Genomic DNA, 22407 nt, shown 5'->3' with positions numbered 1-22407 from the left:
AGCAACTTGACAGCGCGCCTACCAAGTGAACTTCCAGCAGGAAGCTTCCCAAGTTCTTTGTTATTTCCCAAGGTGCTTAAAGCCAAAGGATGAAAACCCACCCAAATACTAATAATTAAGAACTTCCTGTGCAGGTATTAGAAACATAATATAATATTGGAAGTCCACAGCAGTTCAATTTTTCTAACAAACTGAATACAAGCAAGACCAACATTGCAACGTGAAGTGGCAAAGTGAATCCTGATTGAAAAATTAAATTCTTCATGGCTTTTACAAAAAAAATTTAAATACCTATTTCACTAAGCACTCCGAGAAAGGCTCTGCATTAAGCATTCAGCAGCTCACATTCTTCTACTGTGAAGTAAGACTAACACCTGGCACTAAATTATCCACTTAGTTCTTCGGGGAAACTCAGTTGATATTCCTTATATTTCTAAGGCAAAAATGAAAAAGAAGAAACTTTCAGATTATACATGGCAAAACGTCTGAAAAGAAAAACAGGCGTGTACTCTGCGAGTCAAATCCTCCTCCTGTATTATTTTTGCTCGTTACTGCATAAACAAAAAAAATCAGAAAGTGATTCTTGGATTGATGGCATCTCTTTAAAAAATGAATAAATAACTCAAATTACCAAATATTAGATCATTTAAACATATCTGCACATCACTATAGTATTTGCTATGCTTACGGGGAAGCCACAAGGGCAACCACATCCACACACAGCTGACTACCTGAGCTTCCCTACAACTACTTTATATACAAAGGTTTCATAACAAGAAAGCTAATTCAGCTTTCTAAAAATACTGGTTGCTTAAATCAGAATCTCCAGCAGCCCTTCTCTGAAGGCAGTGACACGCCATAGCTTGACTGTCTGCACAGATCCCAGATGGTCCCCTACGCTTGGCTCCAGTTTCTGGTGCACTGGTTCCTACTGAGTAGGTATTTCCAACGTCCAAGTGTGACTGTGCTCTGAAAGCAGCTGGAAGGGAACGGGAGAAAGCTAGAGAGTAGACAATGATTCATTCCAACCTTTACTTTGTTTGCCTTTTTTTTTTTTTTTTTTTTAAATATAACTTCCATGCAGAGTTCTCCAGAGTAACTGCTGATGTTGGAGCCTGCCTTCTGGCCTTGGCACAGCCACAGATACTTCTAGCCACATGGGAGGAAAAGCTTTTGCTACATGACTTTCTCTTTTTTTTTTTAAGCTTTTAGGCCAACAACATGTTTTCATCTGAACATTACAGTTAATGAGTCCTATCAAGAATTTCTAACAAAAACTGTACATGAGTTTACAAACGTATTAACATATAAATAATGAGAAGCTTCCTGCCTGGAGCCTCCACAGTAGTCTTTTTGCTTGAGAATATAATACTGGAAGGGTAGACCCAATCCCTTTCCACAGCACCAGTCAGAGCTGGCTTAGTCCAGTCAGCTGTTCTGCTCAAGCATCACAGGGTTTTTCTTCTTCAGTGCCTCTGGCTTCAATAAGCAGTCTGTCATTACTGTGCAAAAGCAAGAGTCCAATGCCTTTGAGAAGGAATCCTGCTGCTAAGAGGCCTGTGCCACCCAGTCATCGTTCTGGTCCGAGCTCTTGCTGGAAGGTCCGTTTCTTCTCCCGACAGTGTTTCTTGTGAGCAGGCCAGTCTTTTTGCTGGCATTGTGACCCGCAGTACCTGGCTACCTGGCATCGGCCACAAATGTTGAATTCACGTAACTAGGAAGAACACAAGACAGCGTTAGTGAGCCTGCTCGGTGCCAAGGAGCACCCCTGCATCACTTCCCAAGTAGGTTTATGAGCAAGTCTTTTGCAGCTATCACATCCCACCACGAGTGTCAGAGTATCAAAAGGTTTTGAAGTAATTGCATTTGTTGATTTTGCAGTTGCTCTTGCAGAATCAGATTACAGGCTTAATAGACAAAATATTTGAGCACTTCACATTTATTCTCATACTGCTACTGTTTTGCCAACTTTTAAGTTCTGTTTACAACTACAAACGTCTTAAATTCAGAAATGACCTGGAGGGCTGCACAAGCTCGGCCATTGCCAGACTCATGGCTACCCAGGAAGCCTTTGTATGCAGGCCCAAATAAAAGGCAAAGCTCACTCTTTTTCAAATGGAGGGCATTTAAGACCATTTTTGCAAACATTCCCTTCCCCTAGAAAGAAGTGGAACAGAATTATTTTAGCCGACTCAGCATTTGTTATCCCAAGAAAAGCCCTTCTTATTCATCAGTAAGGACATCTGTCCTTAGGGCACAGCCCTTGGACATCTCATTCTCTGACCATGTATGTTGCTTCATTTCATTTACCTACAGCAAAGAACTCGAACCAGCTTTCCTCCCAGTCCTCCCCTAAATAAAGGCCACTCAAATCCACCCTCTTCTCATGAAAGCTCATGTTATTTTTTTATTTCAGTACCACCCAAAACCTCTTACAATGCTTTCTCCTCCTGTCTTATGCAGCTGCTTGCTCATTCCAGCTCTGGGTCCCTAGAGGAACGCTTCCACCTGCCTTTTCACACAGCAGAAACGTACTACTCGGCAGAAATTACACTCCTCCCAGTAAACCACTAGGCCAGTTATTGTCCCAATTCAAAACGATATTCTCTCAAACTGAAAATTATCGTAGGGTCTAAAGATTCATGCCAAAGAAAACCTGAGTTAAAAACAATTATCGCTTTTAGCAACTGAATGGCACGTGCAAAGCTTTACGTTTTAAGGGACAAATCCCTGGACACACACGGTAGCCCGAGTCATTACATGTTTACTTTCAACTCTGTTGAACACACCTGTTTTTCAATCATTGTGCATGGGGGGTAGTGACATTCGTAATATGTGCATGAGTTCTCTTCCTCCTCCACAACATCCCCGTTAGCGTTGTAATATCGTGTTACATTCAGTACAGGAAACTGCTCTTCTATAGGATCTGTAGGGAGCTGTTGGATTGCCAGCCAATACAGACTTTGTTCCCTGTAAAAAACAAGTTTGGTCCATAAATTCATAAGCATACAGGGAAATTGATTCTAAATTCATTAATAAAGTAGGTAGGGTTAACATTCTATGTAGCCTGTTAAGCCTCAGACTACCTATACTCCTCAAATATAGCATCTCTTTAAGGTTATTTTAGCCTAAATGCAAAAAAGTTTAAAAGTATCTATCAAGAAACATTTACATCAGCAAAATTATTTCTGTGTAAATGGTCTGAAGTCTGTTTCTTGTTCTTGAACTCCCAGAAACACGCTAGGATAGCATCACTGCCATTCTCTACATCTCCTCAAAATCAGTTTAATAAGCTCTGAACACCCCTATCTTACGGGTGCTGCAGACAAGCATCTAGTGGGATGTAACGTCTATGGGTCTCCCACCAAAAATGAAGACACCTGCATTACATCATTAAACAAATCCATCCTGACATTAAGAGTCTGATGTGCTTTGAGTAACATTAGTGCAACACGGCAGGTAGGAAGCTCCCACAGCCTACGAAGTGAAAGGCGATAGAAGCCGATCCCAGGAACTCATTGTTTTCAACCCAAATATACGATTACAAGTGTAAGCATTTTGCGGCTGCTGGTTTCTACAAGCCGCGTTAGAATTTCGGTGCCTGAGGACAAGAGCCGCAAGCCAGTAAAGTCTGCAGACTGAATGCAGCGTGCCCGAATGCCATCACTCAAGCAGGAGGGAATGCAGGCTTACTGTTTTACTGCGGTGACAACATCTGGCACAGCAGAACCTCTGCATAATACTGTGAGGGTAGATGGTCCCTTCACAGCTAGCCTGAAGAGCAAGCACTAACTCTGTTCCCCAGGTGAGGAAGCTAAGACGTATAGTGATGTGTAAGTAGCCCAACAGCAAATAAAAAAGGCTCTGCCAAGATGAAAAAAATCAGTAAAGGAAGGAGAGACAACAATTTAAGACTGGGCAAGCCCCTGCCAAATATTGATGTACCTTTGTTTACTAGAGATTTCTTCAGCTTTGGGTTTCCAACCCCAAGGAACTAGGCGCAGATTGTCTAGGCGGTTGTCCACTGTCACTGAATTCAGATGTACCACCTGAAATCCAGGAGCAATCCCTCCACGGTGTCTCTCCCTGGAGGAGACAAAAACAACTTGAAGGTCAGTGATGAACAATGCTCCACAGCTAAAGAGCAACGAATCGTACTAATTCCAGAAGACACGCTGCGTTCTGGCCTGCTGTCTGGTGTCACTGAAACAGTTGCATTACAACTTGGGTTGCCAACAGACCACAGTGGCTACTTCAGGTATATCAACTCCCAGAAGAGAGAGACTTGTTCCAGGAGGTTATTTCCATTATAAATGAGTTGAATCAAAAGACAATCATGGTATATTTTAATTGTAAGAATATTGCAAAGAAAGTTCCAGAGACTACTCCTCCAGTTACTGCAAGCGCATCTATGTAATTATTGTGTTCCACAGAGCAGACTTGAAAGGTGCCAGTACTGTTTTATTATTTTAATAGGAAATTCTATCAGACACATTCATGCAAGTTTGGCACTGGTGTGAAGTCACAGAGTTTGTTATTTATGAAGAAATGTCTCTTAACAAGCAACAGGACAGAGGTTTCACCAAGTATGCAAATGGTTTTTAGACTCTAATTGCGCGGAACACGTAGAAAGCCTGCAACGACTCCACAATTGACCAAGAGACATCTACTGAAACTTGCTCAAAACCGAAGCAGGACTATTGGCAAGGAGGATGGCTGCACACGAAGTCCTACTGCGATTCTTCCCTATTGCCTTCTAACAGTTTTCATTTCCCATTCCACCTTCTTTTCATCTCTCCTTTCTCTGTTTCACAAAGTATCAAGTTCACTGTCAAGCACCCTCATGCCTGGATGAGTTTCCGTGTCGCTTCTCGCAGGAATCCCCATCCTGCTTGAAACGCAGGGCTTGGACAGAAATTGTGCCTCGGTATGTTTGCTCTGCCATGACTGATTTCACAGCACAGAGAGAACATACCGGCAGCAATCAAGGACAACGTAAAACCGACAGCGCGCTCTGAGGGTTACCCAGCATCTCCTTCTAGGAGACCGTTCCGACAGCTACTTACAACTTCACCCAAGTCTAGCTTGGATGCTGCTTCCAGCTCAGTGCTTACAGAACATTTCAGTTCAAATGGCTCATCCAATTTTGAAGAGATACAATTTGCCCAAATTAAAAAATCCTCCCCCCCCCTTTTTTTTTCCCTTTACAAAGCTCTAGCATTATACAGCAGAACAGGGGAAATTCATTTCAATGTGACTGACAATGAAAAATGTAGTCTTTTGTTTTCTTTGTCAAAACCCATCCAGATATGGTTAAATTACCTACCTTAGGGGAAAGAAAAACACTTGCAATTCACATATGCCCCAAAACTTCCTAGAATTTAATGAGTACAATTCCCTTGGAGAGGCTACACGCAGCACCCACACACAGCCCGTGCTCCAGCTCACAGGCAAAGCAATTCCACCTGTAACGGCAGCCCTGCACGAGAACAGAGTACGGAGCCTCCTGCTAGGGAGTCTTCTGGGCCTCCACAGAACAGGGAGAAGCTCTCCCCTTTGAAGGTAAAAGGAGTAAAATCCTTCTTTTGGAGGGGGGGGGAAACACAAAAGCAAACAAACTATGGAAAGGAGTCTGCCGAAATGCCCTAAAGGAGGAAAAGCTACTTTAGAGTTGTCGAAGGCTACCAGAGGGTCTGGCAAGGAAATCAGGAATCCTGAGGGCTACAAGTGGGAACCCAGAAGGTACAGGGACCCAGAGAGATGAAGGTGAGCATCAGTCAGATACGGAGATAGGGAAGGAATTAAGGTTCTTCGCCTGAGACTAGGACAAAGTGCCAACAGGAGATGGGATAGATATGAACGAGGAATCTAGGAGGAGAAACAAGTTCAGAGCAGAAGCAAACTGTGGAGGGGGAGAAAGGGAGGAGGCGACTCTAAGAGCAAGTTAAGAAATATTTTTGAAATGGATTAGTCAATGAGAGTTTAAGAAAGGCTGGAGTTGGGGAAAGAGAGATTGTTCGTGACACCAGGAAGCCACAGCGGAGTGGTACATGCCTACCACTGCTCCTGCAAAGCCTAGGTCTGCACCCACAACCCTCCGTAAGCAAATATTGATAAAATTCATGAGCACAGTGAGCCCACTTTCTTCACTTTGTATAAACCCACATGCGTCTGCATTGCTGTCAGCTCTTCTGTTACCACAAGTGACAAAGGTCTTAAAGTAAACGTGGAAATTGGGTCTTGATGATGACCGGTAAAAGCGTTCATGCAATACCCCTTGACTGAGATGCCAGAATTGGCACTAGCAAATTCAGGACGGTCCCTTTTCTCCATACATAATCAAGCAACGCACAAGCAGGTACTGCTCGTCTCCCCAGACCTACGCTTCAATAGTGTGCAGCATGGACCATCTCCAGAAGCTAATCAGAAATGTGCAGTGAAGGACGGGTTCGTGGAAGAACCTGTCTTCTCCTTGCAGAAGGGGACAGAGGAGAAACAGCCTCAGTAACGCAGCCAACCCTCCTGCAGAGCCATAGCTTCTACCTCCCCCACCACACCTGAGTTCCTACAAGATGCCAGGCAAAACACTTAAAGCAAAACCTCTCAGAGAATTAACTGGATACCGTTCTTTTCATATTTCAGCAGCCAACTTGAGAAGAGAGGCCCGTCATAAAAGTGCCAAGTACAGACAACAGCAGTTCAAATCAACAGGAGCCATAACTGAGTAGGTTATAGGCAGTATGATGGTAAGTGCTCCAAAATAAAAGAAATCGGGTCTTAGATGTCTTTTTGAACACAGAGTTAGTGATACTTATGACTAATCTCCTGATGCTGCTATTCCCCAGAGAACATCACTACACCCAGCCAAAATACAGCAAGCTGGGATTTCTATACAGGGAACAGGGCGAGAAGATGACAGACTTATTCTGCAGGTCCCTAGCCAGAGACATTCAAATCCTGCTTTGGAGGAGCCAACAGTCCACCCTGAAACACAGCACGCACAAGAGAGGCTGCGCGAAGTTCTTCCTGAAAGAATATTTGCAGCAAACGTGGGTATTTTTCAGATCTTGGTCCCCATTTAGCACTGCAGTTCAGTCTCTGCAGAGGTCAGCAGGAGGGCTTTGGGGGAAGAGCGGGAGAAGGTCCCGGTCATTGCTGCAGCTTTGGTAGCTACCAGCTTCCTATTTTGAGGGGCGTACTATGTGAACAACGATACCTGCTTAATGAAATAAAAAAAAAAAAAAAAATTTTAAAAATCTGCTGAAAAAAATTAAAAATCTGCTGAAAAAATTTAAAAATCTGCTGAAAAAATTTAAAAATCTGCTTTACTTGCAACAGCATCCAATACTTGCCCACTCACTTCCTCTTAAACCTGAAGCACACACAACCAGGGCAGTTTTTTCAGAATGAGCTGATTTTTTGGGGTATGTTTGGGGGAGAACAGTTAAATTACACTCCTATGCCTGCAGTAATTCAACTTCTTTGCTTTTAATTTACCCAAGAAGTAAGGCTGGCACAGGAAAGAGTAATGACTGCTACTGCCCATCTCTCCTGTCTTTCAAAGGCTCCAAAACCTTCAGCGTTACTCCTTCTCGCAAAGGGAAGGACCTGCCACTAAAATACATTTCTGTTTTGTTTTCAAAGCGGTCCCCCGTGCAGATAAGTAAAACCGAACAGCGTGCCTGTTCTGTTTAGGAGGAGCAGTAACTACATCGCACCTGTAGCCAAAAGACTTTGTAAAGACATTAGGGGACTCAGTCACAAAGGTACACTAACCTGCACGGTGTTAGCTTGTAATTACAGATCACAGCAAAATGTACGCCCTCAAAGGGATCAAACTGAATTTACAGAAACGGCTGAAATATTTCTTATTTTCTAGTTGAAGAATTTGACTTTGCAAGTTCAGGACTGCAGCTCCGCTTGCCTGACAGTTTACACCCCGCCTTTGCGACTTTTGAAAATCCCTATTACGCACACGATCTCAGATTTTTTAACACCAGTGCATGCTAGAGTGACCCAATTTGAATTACTTAACTGAATACGTTGGAATTATTTCCTAATTTAAGTAAAATAAACCAGAAGAGACAATGACTGGGATATGTAATAACCAAATACCTGGACTGTCATCATCTACACAGCCTTCAACAGTCAGCTGGAATAATTTTAAGGCGCTGTTTAATGCTACTTACAGGTGACAATTATTTCTGTATGAGGTTCACAGTTAGCTGACAGTGAATTACCCCACATACGGTAGCCAACTTTGTCATAATTTTCAAAGTTATATGTGCAACAAGATTAAACATTAACAGATGCAGGTTAAAATCCATATTTAAGGAGCAGATTGTAAATAATAATAGTAGTCTCTGATATTCTCCCTGTCTCCCTCCTCTTGTACAGAGACTAGTTTGGGGAACAAAAAGTAACTTGGGACAAGAAGGAAAGCACAGGTGCCCACCTTGGGCACTCGGACCACCAAGTATAGTTTATGGAACTGAGTAGGAAACACGCTTAATTTCTCAAAAAAGGCTTTTAAAAGAAATAACAAGTCTCTCTAGCATACCCTATCTTTTCAACAAACCCACGAACATAGCGAGAAAGAGCAATGTATTAGCTCACTGGATGAACTAATCTCTCACAACTGAGTAAGCTGGCCTCTGAATCTCAACTGGCAGCTACAAAGGACATCAATGATTCTTAGAATATGGAAAATAAGACGTAGCCACTGAGATGAAGCACCACCAGCACCACTTGAAGCAGCTTTCCAGAAGGAAACAAAAAACCCCAAAGTTTTACGTTATCAGAGGTTCTACCTCTCTCCAGCGCTCTGCCAAGTCTCACTGGTGCCAATAAGACGTACCTGATTATCACAGGACAAAAAAAACCACCAAAACAACTCAAAAGGTTAGCCTGCACCTGTTAATTGAAGCCAGTCCCCTGCTCTCCCACCCCTGAACTGAAGTTTAAGTAGCATTTTTTAAGATTTAAACAGTCTCTACTAGACTGATACTCACCTATCACTGTTTTCCCTGGGAATAACGTTTTAACAGAGACTCAGCTGTTTGAAGGCTCAGCGCAAAACCAAACCATAATAAGACCTACGGGCACCCCCTGTGCTGGGTTTCCAACTGAGTGTAGCTGCAAGCCTCCTTAGACGACTTAAAATACTACAGGCAGAGAAATAAACAAAATTCGAGTTGGTGGCAGCAAACTCCACCTTCGTGAGCCCTTAAAGCATTTAGCTCTCCTTACGATACCTACCAAAGCAGCTCATGCAGCAGACGGCCGGATCCCCTTCCACGATTTTTGTCGAACGCGTAAGCAAATATTTTAGCACCATTTCCATCAGCGTCTACCTCCATCCGAGCCTAGAGAAAAGGGAAAGGCTTTGAGAACAACCGACACCGAGCGGCAGAGCACACGCTCCACTGGGATACGGAAAGGACCCAATATTCAACACTTGTCTCCTAGAGGTCACTTGACCTTAATGGAATTTGAGTTGTTTCAAACCTCCAAGGGGAACCAACCGGCTCTGCTATTGTAGTTTATGAAGATGGGAAAGGGAAGAAAGGAGGTTGTGCACAGCAGGAGTCCCACTTGGACAAAGAACAGCGACAATCCAGTTGTGAGCCTGTAGGGCCAAGATCCATTCTCCACCCCGGCGCAGATCTTCTGCACAGACATCAGCAAGCCACCAAGGCTTTGTTTTCAGTGTTGCTTTACACCAATCTAATTAGGGGTTGCTAGTGAAAGGAGTGGTCCTGCCCTTTTCTCCACTCCGTAACTTTGTGTTGGCGCTAATGCTCACCAACTGCGCTAAGGACTAGACAAGTTTCGGTTACTCTCAGCGTATCACCGCTCCCGGTGACCGTACACGCTCACAGGGAGCTGCCAGAGAGGAGGAGTGGGCAAACATGGTGTTTTCTGGTAGCAGCGTTGCCACAGCAGTTATAACTCCTAAGAGCAGTTCTGAAGTGCCTGCTGCACCATGGGCACTGAGTAAAAGACGGTCCCTCCTCCAGAAAAGCCTTAGTTTTAGCCGATTTCGTAATCAAGAATTCTTTCCCTTTCAAAGCCTTGGTAGAATCCACTTACCCTCTTTCAGGGGATGTTAAGAGAAAACATTTTTTCTGGTCCCATAGTAAGTTACAATAAAAGAAGTTTTTCTCATCCAAGACTATGTGCAAAGTGAAAATTTTTAAAGTTTGCCAAACCAAATACAGGAATACAAATTATTGGTTCTAAAAAGCATATGAATATACAGCTGAAACCAAAAAACTATATAGTAAAATTAATTTGTTTTAAACTAACGCTCATTTAAAACAAAAAAACCAGAACTTTTCCTGCTGGAAAGCATTCACATGGGTATTCCGATAATTTCAATTTTTTTTTTCCCCCCTCATTTCAAACTTTTGTCTCCCCCCAAAGCAGGAAAGCTGCGGGGCAGAGCGCTTCCCTGTCACACAGAAAGGACCAAAAAAAACCCAACCCAACCCAAACCTTCAGCAACAGATTGCAACCGCCTCCTCCCCCGGGATCTCCGCGAACCGGTCCCACAGCAAAGTCCGCACCGGCACCGTTGGCGCGGGAGGCGACGGCGAAGGGGGGCGGCCGGTTTGGGGGGGGGATCGAGGGGATTTGGCACCGCGAGTTAAAAATATCAGCAAAATAAAGCAGCGGAGGCGGAGCAGCGGGCAGCGCAGGCGGGACGGGGCCGGCCCCGGCGGGAAGCGGCCCCGGGGGCCGGGAGTCCCGGGGCGAGAAGGGGGCAGGCGGCGCGGCCGCTCACCTCGAAGGAGTAGCTCTCCACCAGCGGGATGTCCTGCTCGTCGATCAGCGTGTACTTGGTCTGAAACACAGCGCGGCCGCCCGCCGTCAGCCCGGCCCGGCCCGGCCCTCCCCTCCCGCCGGCACCGGCCGGACTCCCCGCGCCCCCCACCCCGGCCCTGTCAGCGCCGCGCCCGGCCGGACCCCGAACCCCGGCCCCGCCGCCCCCCCCCCCCCCCGCCCCGCTCCGCTCCGCCCGGCGCGGCCGATCCCGGCCCGCAGCGCCCGGCCGCGCCCCCCCCGGCGCCCTCAGGCCGCGGCCGCGCCGCTCTCACCTTGCCGGCCACCCGGCCGAGCCGCACGATCCCCAGCTTGAAGTCGGTCATGGCGGGGCCGGGCCGGGCCGGGCGGGGCCGCCGCCGCCCGCGCTCGCCCCTCGGAGCCCGCCGGCGGGAACCGCCGCCGCTGCCACGCGCCGCCGCCTCGCGCACACCCGGGGAGGGGGCGGGGCGCGGCGCCGCACCACCTCCCACCCGGTCGCCGTCCGACCAATGGCGTCCCGCGCCGCCGGCGCGTCGCTCCTACTACGCCGCCGGCTCGTCCAATCGACGGGCGGCGCGGCGCCGGGTCACGTGGGGAAGGAGGGGGTGGCCGCGCGCGGGCGCGGACGCGCGGGAGAGGGAGGGGGAGGAGGCGCGGGCGGTGACGTCACGTTCGCGGGAAGCTTTGTGCCGCCGACGCTGGGGAGCGCGAGCTGTGGGGGCTGGGCTTAAAGGGGCCGCGCACGCCGCGCTCACGGTCTCGCAGGGGCCGCGGTCCCCGGGGCGGCATCGCCCGGGCCCTGCGTTCCCCTCCGCGGCCGGCTCCTGCGGGAAGCTCGGGCCGCTGGCGGCCCCGGCCCCGGCCCCGGCCCCGGCCCCGGCCCTGCTCCTGCTCCTGCTCCGCCGCCGGCGGAGGGCAAGCGCTGCTCGGCGGCCGGCGGGACATGGCGGCGGCGCTGCCGGCCGTGGCCGCCCGCGGGCGGAGATGGGCGCTGAGCTGGGAGGGGGCTCGGAGGGGAACCTCTGGCTCCGGGGCGAGAGGTGCCTCGGGGTGCGGTGTGGGGGCTGCTGCCGGGGCGCGGACACGGGCAGCCCGGGCGTTGCTGGGCCGGAGCAGCGGTGCTGGGGGGCGGCTGGGGGAGCTGGGGGGGCTCAGCCTGGAGAAGAGGAGGCTGAGGGGAGCCCTCATCGCTCTCTGCAACTGCCTGAAAGGAGGCTGGAGCCGGGGGGGTCGGTCTCTTCTCCCCAGGAACAAGCGATGGGACGAGAGGGAACGGCCTCAAGCTGCGCCAGCGCAGGTTTAGGTTGGATATTAGGAAAAACTTCTTCCCCAAAGGGCTGTCAGGCCCTGGCCCAGGCTGCCCAGGGCAGGGGCTGAGTCCCCATCCCAGGGAGATGTGGTGCTCAGGGACATGGTTTAGTGGTGGGCTTGGCAGTGCTGGGTTAACGGTTGGACTCGATGATCTTAAGGGTCTTTTCCAACCCAAACGATTCTGTGATTCGATGATTGTGCATTATTGCCAACCACGATAAACCCCCCGGCCGCCTCCCCCGGCATCCCAGCCGCGGCTGTGCTGGCGGCCCTGCCAAAGCCTGTGCCTGGCACAGGGAAAGAAGGGCTCTAGAGCTGGAGCCCTGCTCAACCCGCCGTGCCGGTGAGGGGGCTCCGGGGGCGTTTGGGCGAGTTTGGTTCATCCACGGTCCTTGCGTGAGCAGGATGAGTGTGCTGTTATTTATTTCCCTGATCTAACTGTGACTAACGTCCAAACGACAATAAAAATCGCCAGCACCAAAAACATAATCCTTATTTCACAAAACTCAGGGGAAGGGGTTTGCAGGGCTTTCCCTCCCGAAGGCTCCGCAGCCGGAGCGGAGCGTGCCAAGGCGGATACGTCAAGAGCTGCCCTGTTCTCCTGATGGACGCTGGCTGAAGAAGCCAACACCTGAAAGATGTAACAGGGACATCAAAGTGCAAATAAATGGATAAAGCAGCCGAGGGGGGCTGATAAAGCAGCTTCCTATGTACAAAGTTAGAAAGCTCTAGGGCAGAATAGGACACCTGTGTCCTGAAGAACACGAACGGCAAGGGAGGTGGGTTTAAATGGGTGCTGGGAGCATCTAAACGAGCCAAACATTAAACCTAATGATGAATCTTGGAAAACTTTTCTGAACCTTTTATCCCTGCGATGGAGCAGTCCCCCAGAAGAGAGGTGCGCCGTAGGGCTGTACGGATGGACCAGGGGGATTAATTGCGGGAAGGCAGGTGGAGCAGCCCGTCGTTGGCACCTTGACCCACGGGGTCTGGGGAGCACCTCATGCTGCAAGCGCTGCATCCGCAGTCTGGGCGCAAACCCGACCTCTTCTGCCACGACAGCGAACCGGAGAGGTGAACCTTCGCAACAGGACAGGCAAAAATCATTGTGTTGAATGAAAAAGCCAATCGAGTTGTGAAATTTGAAACAAAATACCGACATGTTAAAAAGGATGTTTTGCTTTTGAAAGATTTGTAAGAGAAGAAAAGTCTCTAATAAGTTGTTAATTGGAAAGGAAAGGAACATGCAGTGAATTAATGAACGTGCATATTGGTTTATCAGGGGGATCACTTCACTTTTGGTTTTGATGATCATGGCCATACATTTGAAAGAGAAAAAAACAAGAGCCCGTGGTACCGCTGTTGCCAAAAGCCCGGTGCTCGGTGTTCAGCACACAGGGCCTTGACTCAGGGTGGAGAGAGCTCTGGCTCCCCGCCGCACCGCTCCGTCACTCGGTCTGGAGGCACACGGGGCAGGAATGGGGGTTTCTTCTTCAGCGGGTGGGGAGAAGAAATGGTCTGGGCCAGGGAGAAAATCAGAGCGATGCTGGGGATGCTGACGCGCTCCGAGGTTTGCCCGGGGGTGGTCAGTGGGACCCCAGGAGTGGCTGCAGCGCCCAAGCTTGCCATGCCCTGGCTGGGGAAGGCAACCAGCTCCTCCAGTGGGAGACCTGGGGGACCGCGGACCTCACCAAACGCCGCTGCGAGGTCGCCCCGTGAAGGGCTCCCCACGGGAGCACTGTACTCTTAGCCCTCCCAGCACTGGGGGCTATTTCGGGCTGTGCATGGGCACACGAGGGCATCGCAGCAGTTTGGGTTCGCGATTTCAGCACGGAGAAATACTCCGTGTCTTCCTTCCCCCCCAAAAACCCCTCAGGATTTGTGGCATCAGCTACCTCCTGGCAGTTTGCTGGAGGTACTGCTTGCATTTAGCCCCTGTGGGGACACCGGCCCGCCCGATGCCGAGCGATGAAGCACCGGGCGCTGCTCTGCTCAGATGTCCGCGGCGGAGGTGAGCCACAGGCCTGTGCTGCCCCAGCCCATTTCCAGCCAGGCCGCCTGCCTGCAGCTCCTCCAGAAAGCAGGCGCCTCCCTTCCTTTATGCCAGAAAAAGCTCCCTTTCCTATTTGGGCCTTTTTTCCTCTGTACATCCCATGTTGCCCCCTCAGCACGGTTCCCTGCCCTCGGGGACGTTGCAGAAGGGCGCAGCCTCCCCGAGGCCACAGGAGATGCAGCAGGAGGTGACAGATGGAGACCACCTCCCCTGTGAAGAGCAGGGCATCTCCCCAGCGCTGAGGTCTTCTGCTCGCGGGGACGGACGCATTCAGCAGCCGGCTGAGCACCACGGCACGGGGCTGGGTGCTAGCAAGAGCCAGCGCAGGGCCCCCGGGGCACAGCCACGCTCCACGCCCCGGCGCAGAGCCGTGAGGAGCCCTGTTAGCGAATGGTTCGCACCCCGCCGTGCTGCTCGCGAGCTTGGATGGGACCCACACCCCCGCGAGCGCCCACCGACGGCCCCCACCTGCGGGGCGATGCGGGACTCGGCCCGTCCTTCCCCGCTGGGCCGACAGTAAATAGCGCTTCACTTTACCGCATCCACCGTCACGGCACGCGTCGTAGGCGTGTGGGGGAAGCTGACCCCATGGGCCTTCCACACCCTGCACCAAGCTGTAACAAAATTCAGGTTTTTCTATCCTAACGTTTTGTAACACAGGAAGACAAGGACCCGAAAGATTTGGCTTTTCAGGGCCCGTTTCATCTCAGGGCTATGAGGAAGCTAATTCTCCTTAAAGCATACAAATCTCTTAGGCCACCGGCGTGAAGGTCTCATGGGAAGGGCTCAGCGCTTCTCCATGTCCCTTTCCCTCATTTCTCCTGCAGGTGCACGTCACCAGAGCGGGACAAAATCCTGGCTTTGGAGCACACACGCAGTTACGCAGAAGATGGATTTTAAATGTGAAGTTAACGTAGGTTGTTACTGTCTTTAACAAGCCCTTTGCCTCCTTTCTAAGAAGCCCGGTTTGGAAAATGAGTTATCGGCAGGGTAGCACCAAGCACGGCGTTGCTTCTACCAGAGCACGTGCCCTAAGGTAGCATGGGAAAGGTTATGTATCCTGCCCCGAGGGAATTCCCCTTAAGCAAAAGAAATCCTTTTTCCAATTATTTCCAGCACTGCCAAGTGGGGGAAAACCCATGGTGTATGTGTGTACGTGTGTGTGTGTGTGTGTGTGTGTGTGTGCTGGTACACAGGACAGCCCTGGGCACCCACGAGGCTGACGGCTCCCGAGACTCCCGGGGTTCACACCAAACTGGGGGATCAACGCCAGGGTCAACAAACACTTTAAACCTCTTTAAACTAGAAGTGCAGCTGAAGGGGGTGCTGCAGTCCTCTGCCAGGCTGTCCCACCTCAGGCAACGTAAGCATTCGTGCAGCTTTGTCGTGGAACCGCTGCGTAACTTCAGCTGGAAGGGACCCGACCGTCCGCCCAAGACGCAGCCAGGCCGGCTTGCCCAGGACAGCGTCAGGCGGAGCTTTGTGTAGCAAAGCTCTGCGTAGATTTTTTCCTCCTATACCTTATCAGAATTTGTTGCGCCTCATGTCCTTTGAGAGGTGGGGAAGATGCCAGGTTACAGAGCACGAGGCTCCACTCCTGACCCTGGTTCAGAGAGCACCCAAGCTCCGTTCCTAGCTCGAAACACAGTCAACTCCAAGCCAAGGCTTTAAAGATGGCGAGTGCCTGGGATTTCAGCCTTGTTTCTGGTTTAGTCCCTGGTTGCCTCAGAAAAAGGCCCTACAAACAGCAGGAGAAAAAGCAAACGAACGAGCAAAGCCACACACCCCGCTGCTTTCTGCCTGTCAGCTGAAGGGGCTGCGCAAAATCCTGCGCTGCCTGCGGGCAGAGCCTGGGGCGGGCGGGGAGCCGGGAGGCCAGCAAGGGCCTGCGCCGTGGGCCACGCTGCCGAGATGCAGCCTGTGCCAGAAAGGAACGGGCAGCCCCCAACAGTTTGTGGGCAAAACCTCGCAGGTTCTGTGGGAACCGCGATTTCTGGGGACGCCTGGGTCAGGCTTTGGTCACTTTTGCTTTAGGAGTGAGGGTCCAGCTCCTCCCTCCACACTGACAGTCACGGCTCGGGACGGACTGCAAAACTGGTGCCTGCCATGGCTCTTACATCCGATAAAAGCTTATTTTTTTTTGTCATGCTTTTCCTGTTTCACTACAGCCAGTCTTCAATCTCCGTGACCCCCAAGTCACCGGAGCAACATACCTGCATTTCATCAGGGAACAAAGGACAAAAGTGGACCTTCCCAGAAATCGCAAACGCACCGGTCAGCCCGGGCTCCTGCACCTGCACGTCCCCTCCGGCCATCGCTCACCCCGCTCAGACAGCGGGACCATGGTAGGAAACAAACACGATTTGCAGTTCCTTTTGGCTGGGCCTTGATGCCGACCCGGCGTTTTGGATCCCGCGAGGACAGGCCAGGAGACTTCTCCTTTCCCAGCACCCGTCTCCATGAAGTTTTACCTGCTTCCCCAGGAGGTGCTTTAGCAGCAGCAGAGCAGATAGGAAATCAGTTTGTTGTTCGATCAGGCGCAGATCCGGGTGATTTCTGAAGATCCGACTCCTAACACCGCATTTTATGCTTCACACGCGGTGCGAGATGCATTCCTAGGGCACGGCTCTGCCGTGTGCCGAGAGGCAGCACTGAAGACTCAGCCCAAGCCACGCTCCTGGCTTAAGCCAGAGTCAACGCAAAGGTTTCGTTTCACCAAACCAGCTCACAATTGCTCTGCATCCAAGTAGCCTTCGACTACAGCTGCGTAGGAATTGCAGAGCGCTTTGTGCACTGGAAAAATAACCCATTACTCGCATATACTTTAGAAATAAGCATTGCTACAGGTGCTCACCGCCTCCCACTCAGTTTGGGGTGGAATTTCTTGAGTTTTCCTCTTTACAGAGGCTGCAGCTCACTCAGCGCCTGGCACGGCCGACACAGCAGCAGGCAATTCCCCACTGCAGCCACCTGCACACCCCGCTGCGCTGCCTGCGTCCTGCAAAGGACTCGGGCAGACCCCGGTAAATAACCCAGACCCCATTCCCCAAATTTCAGCAGCCCAGCGAGCACACACACCGTACTCTCTCCTACGCAACCCTAGAAGTAACAGAACTACTTTTTTCCTCCCCCAGTTCTTGCAATGTACGCTGCGTTAGAGTCCTGCTTGCCTAGCAGAGCTCCAGCCAGGAAGTTTTCCTCTGGGGCTGTAAGTGCCCTACAAAAATAACTTTTGAGAGTTTTTTTGCAAAACTGAAGAGACTGGCAAGAAAAAAGCGGATCGAGTGCCGTCACCACTTTGCAGAGGAGGAAGACGTACCTTGCAGAACGTTTGTCTGAGACCAAGGCTCATACAGCTCAGCACCTCAGGAAGAATTTGATCCCCTTTCCCTTTGGAAAAACGGACCTAAATTAACATTTGTGACTTTTTTTCCTCCAGGCCGCTCTGCTAGGGCTGAACAGCAATCATAATGCTGCTGTTAATAGGGCTTTTAGTAACACCTCCGAGTCAGCTAAAGCATTATTACCAGGATAATTTCACTTCACTTCCGAGAGAGCTTTCCATCAGCCCTTGCACTGTGCCGCCCCCAGGGAAAACCCAGCCTTTGCGGAAACAGCACAAGGTTTCCTCAGGATCTTTGGAAAATTGTTGTTCTGCCCACCCCCAGCTGTGACAGCCGGGCAGAGCCTTCGGGGGCCAGAACCAGCTCTCAAACGCTGTGCCTGAAATACAGGAGCCTCCCCAGAGGTTAAACAGGCAAACGTGCTACAGCCGCGCTGGGGCTCCTCACATCCTCACGGGGCGAGATCCCCGAGAGGGTGCTGCAAGGCCCTCAGGTTTTGCCAAAAAAGCTCGTTTTGAATAAGCAAGGCTGACCCTTTCGCTCTTTCCTCACCGCGCTTTCAATACTTACATCCCTGTCCCAGTCCATACCATAACAGGCGCACACACACACCCCTTACTGACAGGTTTTCCACCCGGAGCAAGCAAGCTGCCTTTCCTTCGGGAAGATGCTATCAGCAGGGCAAACTCCTTTTGTCTTTGAGCAGCAGCTCCCCAGCAGCAGGTTAAGCTGGCGCTCCCGCAGGGCGCCGTTCCTGGCAGAAACGGCTGAATATTCACTGCTGAACACAAATTGTGTGGCTCTGCCAGGTTTTAGGCTCCGTTTCTTGACGAGCAGTAACACTTGATTCACAGAATGCCCGTACAAAGGGAAATCCCAACGCTTAAACTGCTGCTTTTTCTTTCAGAGAGCGTACCAGGAGCTGGAGCATACGACGTAGAGAGGGGCTACGGAACCTGCTCACCCCGCTCCCCCAGCGTCGTCATTCAAGGATTCAGGAGACCCAAGAAACACGAGACCGGGCCCCTTACAACTCTGAAGCAGAGGACCACAGGATTTCCCCAGCACCAAGGGACTCGCTCCTCTGTCAGGGATGGAAAATGAGCACAAAAGAAATTCAGCTCAAAAAACTAAGAGTGTGCGTACTTCTCCTGGTCAGCAGGAGAAAACCCAGCATCTCCTCTGCTTCAAGGCAGGAAGAAAGCCAAGTGCAGAATCCGATCTGTCCTACAACAGAAAACCCGCCGAGCCACCAAGGACGAGGCTCCTCCCGGGAACGGCAGGCTGGCGGCAAGGCCAAGCTACGCACTGCCGGGGACATGAAGCCGTTCTCCCCCGGCTCCGGCTGTCCCCGGGAGCGCCAACTGAACAGTCACACCTTGAATTTCACTTCAACCAGTCAGAGCCCTTCCATCCCGCAAGCACACGCAGCTCCTCGAGCACGAGGCAGGCAGCCTGCAAAGCTGTTGTCAAGCCTCGGCACGCGCTTGTGTCCTGGCTGCGGTGGTTCGGGGGAAGCTGGACCAGTTACGGCAGCACTTGCCCTAAGGAAGGGCAACACGGGCTGCTCTGAGCTGTGCATGTGGCACCGGCAAGACCAGAGCTCGCAGAAAGCTCTACACAGGCCGCAAGTTTGTGACGTTTGCTCTTTACTGGAGCACTCACTCGAGGCAACTCCGCTTCTCTGAGCTGTGTTGCCACAATCAAATGATTTCAGGGCAAACGAGCACCTTCTCGCTTTGGAGTCTGCCTAAGAACCGTCACCTCAGCTGACGCAGAGCGCAGGCGGTCCCCTGCCAAACCCCGCTGTTGGTGCGGCATGGGACAAGGACAAATTAAGGCAGCAGCACTGTTTGCAGACAGCTGGGTCTTTTATTAAGTATTTAAGGTGCTACAAAAAACGTAAGAAGCCTTCATACGGCAACTTCTTTTCTGCAGTCTTAGCTCTGTTGAAAGACGCAAACACAGCTCATTAGTAGGCTATTGACTAAAAGGCTCTCTGATACCGCAGCTTCAGTCAGAGATGGATACTTACAGCTGGACACTCAATTGCACCGTTATTGATGTCATCAATGATGTCATGTGGGTGCCTGCCATCAATGCTGCAGCCCACAGACTGGGCAGTTCCAAGAATCTCCTTGATTGTCCCTGCGGTGGGAAGATAGAGCTCGTCAGCGCTTCACCACAGGAGAAACTCAGAGGAGTTTGAGAAAACTCAAAGAACTCAGAGAAGTTTTTGAGAAAACTCAAAGAACTCCATTCCTGGGGTTTGCGGGCTGCAGCCGTGGGGACGAGGAGGGACAGCGAGCCCCTTCAGCCACACCCGGCATACCAAATGCACCAGGAAGCACCACAGCTGGTGCCACGCACCTTCCGCCATCCTGCGCTACCCTCACCAGGAGGCATGAGGCTGGCTCACCCAGCCAGCGCAAGGCTGTTCCCGCACGGCCAAGCCGCGTGAGGAGCTCCGTCACCACACCGGTTACGAGGCGCTCCCAGGAATCAGCCCAGAAGCTGGCTCGGGCACTGGGAGCAAGCAGAGGGAGGACTCGGCGCGAGCCCGACGCCGGTACTTACCCGAGAGCTCTCGCGCCAGGGACCTGTGCCGCATCTGCCGCGCGATGTTCACTATCTCATCGAAGGTGACGCTGCCGCTGTGCTTAACTGTGAAGCAAAGCGATAGCACCAGTAAGCTCCTGTAAACACAAGGCACTTCCAGTCCCCCGCGCTTCCCCAGAGAAGCACCATTCCCCGTGCTCAGACTGCACGGAAACCAGAGAGTTTACAACTACCGCGGGGCGGCGATCAGCACACGCCTGTCCCCAGACTTCGGCACAAAGTTACCCACAAGAAGAATAACTCTGTTTCCTAAGTTGGCATTTGCTGTCAGCTCACCTCTGGGCCGTACCAGTCAACGCGTGACACGACAGGCACAGTGGCGGGTGGCCGTTCTACCCCATCTTCCAGAAACTGAACTCTGCTGGCATAGGCACCGTTGTCCGTTCCCTGACATTTAAGGAATTCCCGCTGCCTGACACACAGCCCCATGGCACTTTTTTTGCGAGTTTATGCTGGGTAATCTGAGAGGCCGGTACCTATCCCCCTCTTAGCACCAAACCCCATTCAGAACTAAAGCCAGATGAACACTTACTGTTTTTCTGCTTCTTTCTGTCACGAGGAGGCTCCTTCAGAGCTTTGATAATCAGAGCAGAGGCAGAGGGAACAACCTCAATCTAAACGAAAAGAGATTATTTTTCCCCCCCTCCAAGCAGAATTAGGCAGCCAATGAAAATACTCAACGAAGCAGTTGGCGCCAGGAAAGCTGGTGCCAGAGCACCGCGGTTTTGCTTAGTTCACTAGTAGATAAGGGTTTTTTTGTGACGACAAACTTGTTCCCAGCCTTTCGGCACAGGCCTCCCCACAGCCAGAAGAGGACTGCTTCCTAGACTGGGGCTTCCTCTCAGCTCACCACTGGAACATACCAGCCACGGAATTCAGGACAGGTATAGTGGCAGGTGGCTACAGGACTAAGGAAAGAGGGTTTTTTGTAACTTCTATGTTGCTTGAAATAGTTTTTTCCTGGTCAGATGCTCTGTAGAAGGAAGAATTTATCTGCAACTGGATAAAAGAGCAACTTCTGCACGCAGGCAGATCTCTTCCCTATGCTCACAGCCTGGCAAGCCCCAGGCTTCACACACCCCCCCGCACCCTGCTGCCGGATCGGAGCCAGAGGCACTCAGAACGCTCACGCAGGCGTTTTAAGGTCTTTCCCAGAAGACCCCCACACAGTTTGCTGTGTGGAACTCATTTTATCCACCTCGGAAGGATGAAGGGCTGAGTCGACCCTGCCGGGATTTAAGCTTGTGGTTCGAGCAAGCGGAGCTCATTTGTGCCGGACGCTTGCACCACGGAGCCATCCCTTCTGGCGTTCAGTACCTGAGCTTGCCTGTTCTGGATGGTGAGCTTCACCGTGATCCTCAGCCCCTTCCAGTCACCCGTGGCCTTGGCAATGTCATCACCAACCTTCTTAGGAGACTAAAGAGAGACACGTTATGTCACAAAAGACATCGCTTGGGTCAAAGCGGAGCAGCCCCGCGCCACCCCCGTCGCAGCTTCTCCCGGGGCCCTGCGATATCGCCACTCCTCCCCCCCGCCTCCCCGGCCGAGCGGCGGCGGCCACCCAGAAGCGGACCCGCAGCCGGGACACGCTGCACGCCGCGCTGCCACCTCCCCCCGGCCGGCCCGGCCCGCCTCCCCGCCCAGGCCTCCGCGCTCGGGGCGCCCGCCCCAGCCCCACGGGGCCCCCCGCCGCCCCCGGTCCCGCCGGCCGCCCCGCCCCGCCCGGTGCCGCGGTACGTACCAGACCGAGGGGGCCGATCTTGGGGGCCAGAGCGGAGGTGGCGCCGACCTCCCCGCCGGTGCAGCGCAGGTACACTGCGGGCACAGCAACGCGCGTCAGCCCCGCTCCCCCGGGCCCGGCCCGCCCTCACCTCACGGCCCGGCCTCGGCCGCCCCCCCCGCCCCGGCACGGCACGTACCGACTTTGATCTCGTTGGGGTCGAATTTGGGGGGCATGGCGGCGGCGCCGGGCGCGGATGGCGGCGGATGACGGCGAACGCGCGGTGAGGGAGCGGCAGAAAGGCGGTAGCTGACGTGCGGGCACCGGATATAGCCGCCGAGATCTCGCGAGAGGGCGGTGCCGCGCGGGCCCCGCCTCCGCCGCCGCGCCGCCGGTGTGGGCAGTGGGCGGGGCGGGCGGCCGGGCTGAGCTCTATGGTTGGGGCGAGGCGCTCTGGCCGCTTTTCTCGATGGTCCCGGTGGGCGGGGGGTCACGTGACCCGCACAGGGGGCGGGCGGGGAGGTGTCGCATCATGGCGGCGGGGAGCGGTGAGT

General features: G+C 52.1%; 3 protein-coding genes and 2 non-coding genes across 7 annotated transcripts in view; 1 reads left to right on the top strand and 4 right to left on the bottom strand.

Annotated features, from left to right (window-relative positions):
• Positions 1-135: 135 nt before the first annotated feature.
• ZMYND19 (zinc finger MYND-type containing 19) lies at positions 136-11246 on the bottom strand. 2 transcript variants are annotated; one of them, XM_087753113.1, is made up of 6 exons: positions 11100-11246; positions 10787-10846; positions 9259-9365; positions 3946-4086; positions 2790-2970; positions 136-1714 (listed from the first exon to the last, which is right to left on the bottom strand). In XM_087753113.1, exons 1-6 carry the CDS (start codon positions 11148-11150, stop codon positions 1571-1573), a joined length of 684 nt encoding a protein of 227 aa, XP_087609239.1. In that variant the 5' UTR covers positions 11151-11246; the 3' UTR covers positions 136-1570. The 2 variants fall into 2 exon arrangements, with proteins under 2 accessions (XP_087609239.1, XP_087609240.1); XM_087753114.1 differs by lacking the exon at positions 10787-10846.
• Positions 11247-19364: 8118 nt separating this feature from the next.
• On the bottom strand, positions 19365-22211 carry RPL12 (ribosomal protein L12). The gene is made up of 7 exons (XM_087752656.1): positions 22053-22211; positions 21875-21948; positions 21451-21549; positions 20666-20747; positions 20092-20178; positions 19550-19662; positions 19365-19460 (listed from the first exon to the last, which is right to left on the bottom strand). Exons 1-7 carry the CDS (start codon positions 22087-22089, stop codon positions 19455-19457), a joined length of 498 nt encoding a protein of 165 aa, XP_087608782.1. The 5' UTR covers positions 22090-22211; the 3' UTR covers positions 19365-19454.
• On the bottom strand, positions 20329-20457 carry LOC148056201 (small nucleolar RNA SNORA65). The gene has a single exon (XR_015703807.1). It is a non-coding gene; the product is annotated as a small nucleolar RNA SNORA65 (small nucleolar RNA).
• LOC148056200 (small nucleolar RNA SNORA65) lies at positions 20902-21030 on the bottom strand. The gene has a single exon (XR_015703808.1). It is a non-coding gene; the product is annotated as a small nucleolar RNA SNORA65 (small nucleolar RNA).
• Positions 22212-22276: 65 nt separating the features above from the next.
• LRSAM1 (leucine rich repeat and sterile alpha motif containing 1) overlaps positions 22277-22407 on the top strand; it is a 31617-nt gene continuing 31486 nt past the window's right edge. Inside the window, exon 1 of one of the 2 annotated variants that reach the window (XM_087752645.1) lies at positions 22277-22401. The gene's annotated coding sequence lies outside the window, so the exon portion shown is untranslated. The remainder of the gene's footprint in view (positions 22402-22407) is intronic. The other variant, XM_087752647.1, reaches the window with a different exon arrangement.

Source organism: Nipponia nippon, unplaced genomic scaffold (assembly GCF_047370975.1).
Source record: "Nipponia nippon isolate SJK-2023a ecotype South Korea unplaced genomic scaffold, ASM4737097v1 scaffold_16, whole genome shotgun sequence".
NCBI classification, from domain to species: Eukaryota; Metazoa; Chordata; class Aves; order Pelecaniformes; family Threskiornithidae; genus Nipponia; species Nipponia nippon.
The sequence above is the reverse complement of the archived record's forward strand: the minus strand, read 5'-3'. Positions and strand labels throughout refer to the sequence as shown.

Coding starts and splice junctions, on each gene's coding strand:
- ZMYND19 (XM_087753113.1), bottom strand. CDS start 11,150: ATGACCGACTTCAAGCTGGGGATCGTGCGGCTCGGCCGGGTGGCCGGC. Junction 9,366..10,786: donor TGGAGAGCTACTCCTTCGAG/GTGAGCGGCCGC, acceptor CCTTTTCTCTAG/GCTCGGATGGAGGTAGACGC. Junction 1,715..2,789: donor GCACAATGATTGAAAAACAG/GTGTGTTCAACA, acceptor TGTTCTTCCTAG/TTACGTGAATTCAACATTTG.
- RPL12 (XM_087752656.1), bottom strand. CDS start 22,089: ATGCCCCCCAAATTCGACCCCAACGAGATCAAAGTCG. Junction 21,949..22,052: donor CCCCAACGAGATCAAAGTCG/GTACGTGCCGTG, acceptor CTGTGCCCGCAG/TGTACCTGCGCTGCACCGGC. Junction 20,179..20,665: donor CAGAAAGAAGCAGAAAAACA/GTAAGTGTTCAT, acceptor TTTGCTTCACAG/TTAAGCACAGCGGCAGCGTC.